At 31.8% G+C, this 4,084-nt stretch overlaps 1 protein-coding gene across 1 annotated transcript; it reads left to right on the top strand.

Moving 5' to 3' along the window:
- Positions 1–249: 249 nt before the first annotated feature.
- On the top strand, positions 250–2,559 carry LOC111890413 (reticulon-like protein B9). Its single transcript, XM_023886535.3, has 5 exons — positions 250–436; positions 697–877; positions 1,319–1,451; positions 1,650–1,719; positions 2,266–2,559. The coding sequence occupies exons 1-5, from the start codon at positions 331–333 to the stop codon at positions 2,433–2,435; spliced, it is 660 nt and encodes a 219-aa protein (XP_023742303.1). The 5' UTR covers positions 250–330; the 3' UTR covers positions 2,436–2,559.
- Positions 2,560–4,084: the final 1,525 nt, after the last annotated feature.

Genomic DNA, 4,084 nt, shown 5'->3' with positions numbered 1-4,084 from the left:
CAAGAAAAAGGCCAAGATTCTAATTCAAGACTTTAATGGCAAACATGTTACGAATATTCTATTAGTTTAGATTTAAAAAAAAAGAATATTTTTACCATAAAAGTTTTAAATTACATTAATTATAATAAATCTTTTTATTTTATTAATATATACTTTTTAATAACCAAAGTAAACCCTGCCCAAAGGGCATTCCTTTCTTCATCGTCTATATACTTTGCTTACAAGCTTGGAATCCCTACACCTCTCTCTATATCCTCTCCTTTGTAGCAACCTTTCAAAAGTCCTTACTATTTTCATTTGTAGAGAAAGAAAAAGTATAAGAAAAGGAAAATGTCGACTTACACTTACTTATCGAATGACAATGACAACAGAGCACGAAGAATGAGGTTGTTTGGCCGCGAAAGGCCAATCTATGAAATACTCGGAGGTGGAAAAGGTATGATATGTGAAATTAAATGTAAGCAATAGTGATATGAATATTTTTTTCATTATTTCAATCATTTGGTTTAAAATTATTTAGTAGTTAAAATGCTCTAATCTAACTCCAGAAACAGAGTAATCACAAGATTACATAAAAAAAAGGAGTACTAATGTTCCTTCACTTTATTTTTATGCATTAAAATGATAGAGTTACTGCAAAAATGGAGTAAGAAACATCTTTTGTAAATGGTGTTAACAAAAATATTGAATTATCAGCTGCAAATATTTTATTATGGAGAGACAAAGCGGTATCGGGTGCGGTTTTTATCGGGGTGTTGACATTATGGTTTCTTTTCGAGGTTGCGGAGTATAACCTTGTGACATTTCTTTGTCACTTCACCATCACTCTCATGCTTGTTATATTTATTTGGTCGAATGGAGCCAAAGTCTTCAAATGGTAAGATCTAGTTCTATGAAATTGAAATAAGTGAATATAACGCCAAATTTTATAAAACTCATGTAGTTTATTTTTTGGTTAAACAATTAAAATAATGTTTTTTAACACTGAGTATTGTTTTTCTTTCTAAAAGAATGCTATACAAGACTTTGAATTTTATAGAAACCATTATTGTTTGGAATTTGTTCAATTTAAGTATTTGGATTTTTTTAATGATTTAGTTAATCATTAAAACGTTGAAATCTAAAAATAATAATAAGAATAATAATAATAACAAGGCCAGTATTCTTCCGATTGTAATTTTCAGTTTACTACAGCTTTTTTGCAAAGAGACAAAAAAATAAATTCTAAGTTGTTAAAAAGATAAAATTTTGTTAGTGGTTAAATAAAAACTACAACAGTGTTTATGTTGTTTAACAAGTTTGGAATTATGTGTTACAGGACTCCTCCTGAAATCCCCAAGTTCCTATTGGAGGAATCAATGTTATGCAAAGTTATATGTGAAAAACTCAACGTCTTCTTGTCGTGGCTTATCTACATTGCTTGTGGAAACGACATTAAACTCTTTTGTTTGGTAATACTTTGAAGGTTACGTGTTCAATTATATTCTCGTTTCCTGTTGAAAAGTTAATATAGACCGTTTTTTGTTTCTCAGTAAGTATTAATTGTTTGAATACGACAAATCTTTTACAACATATTGCCAAAAGGAGATTCAAATGTCTTATCAATTTCATTATTCATATGTTGGATTCCTTAATTTATGTTTGATCAGGTGATTCTCGTTGTTTCAATGCTTTCAACGATTGGGAACTACATCACCGCATCAAATCTTCTGTTCATTGGTAAACAAACTTTGTTTATAACATGCTTTTTGTACCTTTCTATATCATATTATGTATGGAAATTGTTTTACAATTATTACACCCCTTCGAATAAATATAAGGTTAAATATAAATATCAACTTAGATATTCCAGGTATTGTGTACAAACAATTTCCCGAATCTGTTACATCTACCTAATTGCCTAGAGCTACACCAAATCATATTTGGAATGATCCGAGAAAAATTACAATCTCGATTTCAGACAAAATCAGATATAATAAACACAAAATACATGTTTGTTATGTGTGAATTCGAAACAATAATTGCAAAGAGAACATAGAAGAAAAGTATATCTGATTTTGTTTCGAATTTTTATTAGATGTCTTTTTATGCGACTTTTGTTATTTGCCAATGTATTGAAGGCAGGGAACCATTTTTAATGGTGTTGTATAAAGGGTGCTGTGAGCTCCCGTATTTTATTAATGGATCCATATTACCCTTTTAGTGGAAAATTTTTATATTTACCATTGAGAATCATAATATGAATTTTATTGGCTTATGCAATAGGGATCGTGTGCATGGGGACACTACCGTATTTATATGAGAGGCATGAGGAAAAGGTAAATTATCTGTTTGCGACGTTAATTTGGAGGATTTCGAAGGCCTACAACACATTTGATAGAAATATTGTTTCGAAGATACCGAGATGGCCCCTCAAACACAGGAAATATTTGTAAAATCCATCAAATATACCGAATTTAATTGGTTTTTTTTACTAAATTGGAGAGATGATTATAAAGAAAACGGGAGAGAATGTATAAAAAATTCATAATTTTTTTTTTCTTTAATGACATTTTGATTTTATCATATCATAGTTTTCAATATTTATTTTTCTTTTGAACCACTTAAACCCTTGACTTCAAGAAAGAAAGGGGATCACCTAATACCGTTGGGCTAGAAGCCTTTTGGTGTTTCAATATTTACTAAGCAATTATTAACACTACTTTATTATTCAATCCTATATACTTTTTATTTATATTAAATTTATAGCAAAAATACAATGTATACTGTGTATTGATGGATGAGAGACTGAATCTCCATAGCAAATGAGGACAACAAAAAGTCTATAAATAAAGTAACAATTTACCCATACAATCCTATAAGAATGGAGATATACAACTAACTACAACAAGAACATAAATTAAACAAAATACAGAAAGCTAAGTGTGACTAATATCTCCTTCAAGCAAAACGATGGTTGTACGAGGCGAAACATATCTGAGAAGAACTCAAATTCATGTTATTAGGGTAGACAAAGATTAATCTCATTATTGAAGGGTATAAGTATATACAGAAAATACAATGGAGAAGAGGAAAAATATAATCACAAAGATTTACAAAAAGATTTACTATAAATAAAAGATTTTGAATATATATAATATATTTGTTTAACCCTCCCCCCCCCCCCCCCCCCCCCCCCCCAAGCGAAACTGGTGACAGACCAACACAATTTTTTTCACGAAACATGGCAAAGAAAGGTCTTGACCGTGGTTTGGTAAAGATGTCAACCACTTGAAGCTTGGTAGGAATAAACTTAGTATGAAGCTTGCTGATTGTTACAAGTTCGCGAAAGAAGCGATAATCGATGTCTATATGCTTTTCCCGTTGATGAGCAACTGGATTCTGAATAAGAAATAGAGCACTTAAATTGCCACATAAAATAGTCGGCCGACCGGTAGGTTAAACATTTAGGTCCCGAAGAAGATGTCTAATCCAAATTAATTCAACAGTAGTATTGGCCATAGCCCAATATTTCGACTCACAACTGGAGGACGAGATGGTGGGTTGCTTACCTCCAAAAAAGATTGAATAGCCATATACGTCGATCGACGTGTCTTTATACAGTGAGCCCAATCTATATCAGAATATCCGGCTAAAGAAGATTTAGTGGCATAAGAAAAATGAAGACCATGAGAGAGAGTTCCCTTTACATAGCAGAGAATCCGCTTAACCATTTGAAAATGTTGAACAGTCGGTAAGTGTAGAAAATGACTCGCTTGATTTACCGCATATGATAAATCAGGTCGAGTAATTCAGAGATACGGGAGAGCACCAACCAATGACTGACAATAAGTAGGATTTGAATAACGAACACCAGTACTTAAGAAAACATCATTAGTGGAAAGAGGTGTGCCGACAGGCTTAGAATCTATGCTATTTGCTCACAATAGAATATCATGGGCATATTTTGTTTGTTTTAAAGACAAAGCAGTGGAACTATATGCTGAAAGACTATACAGGGGAGAGAAGACAATACAGAAAGCGTATGGAGAAGAAGAACAATAACAGTGAAGAGTAAAACCCCCAACTTGATTGTCTCAATCAA

Source organism: Lactuca sativa, chromosome 8, assembly GCF_002870075.4.
Source record: "Lactuca sativa cultivar Salinas chromosome 8, Lsat_Salinas_v11, whole genome shotgun sequence".
Lineage (NCBI taxonomy): Eukaryota > Viridiplantae > Streptophyta > Magnoliopsida > Asterales > Asteraceae > Lactuca > Lactuca sativa.
Note: the sequence above shows the minus strand (reverse complement) of the source record. Positions and strands in the feature narration are given on the sequence as shown.

Bases quoted from the DNA above. Each gene is read 5' to 3' on its own strand.
- LOC111890413 (XM_023886535.3), top strand. From the start codon at position 331: ATGTCGACTTACACTTACTTATCGAATGACAATGACAACAGAGCACGA. The intron at 437-696 runs GTATGATATGTG...TTGAATTATCAG, and splicing joins AATACTCGGAGGTGGAAAAG to CTGCAAATATTTTATTATGG. The intron at 878-1,318 runs GTAAGATCTAGT...TATGTGTTACAG, and splicing joins GGAGCCAAAGTCTTCAAATG to GACTCCTCCTGAAATCCCCA.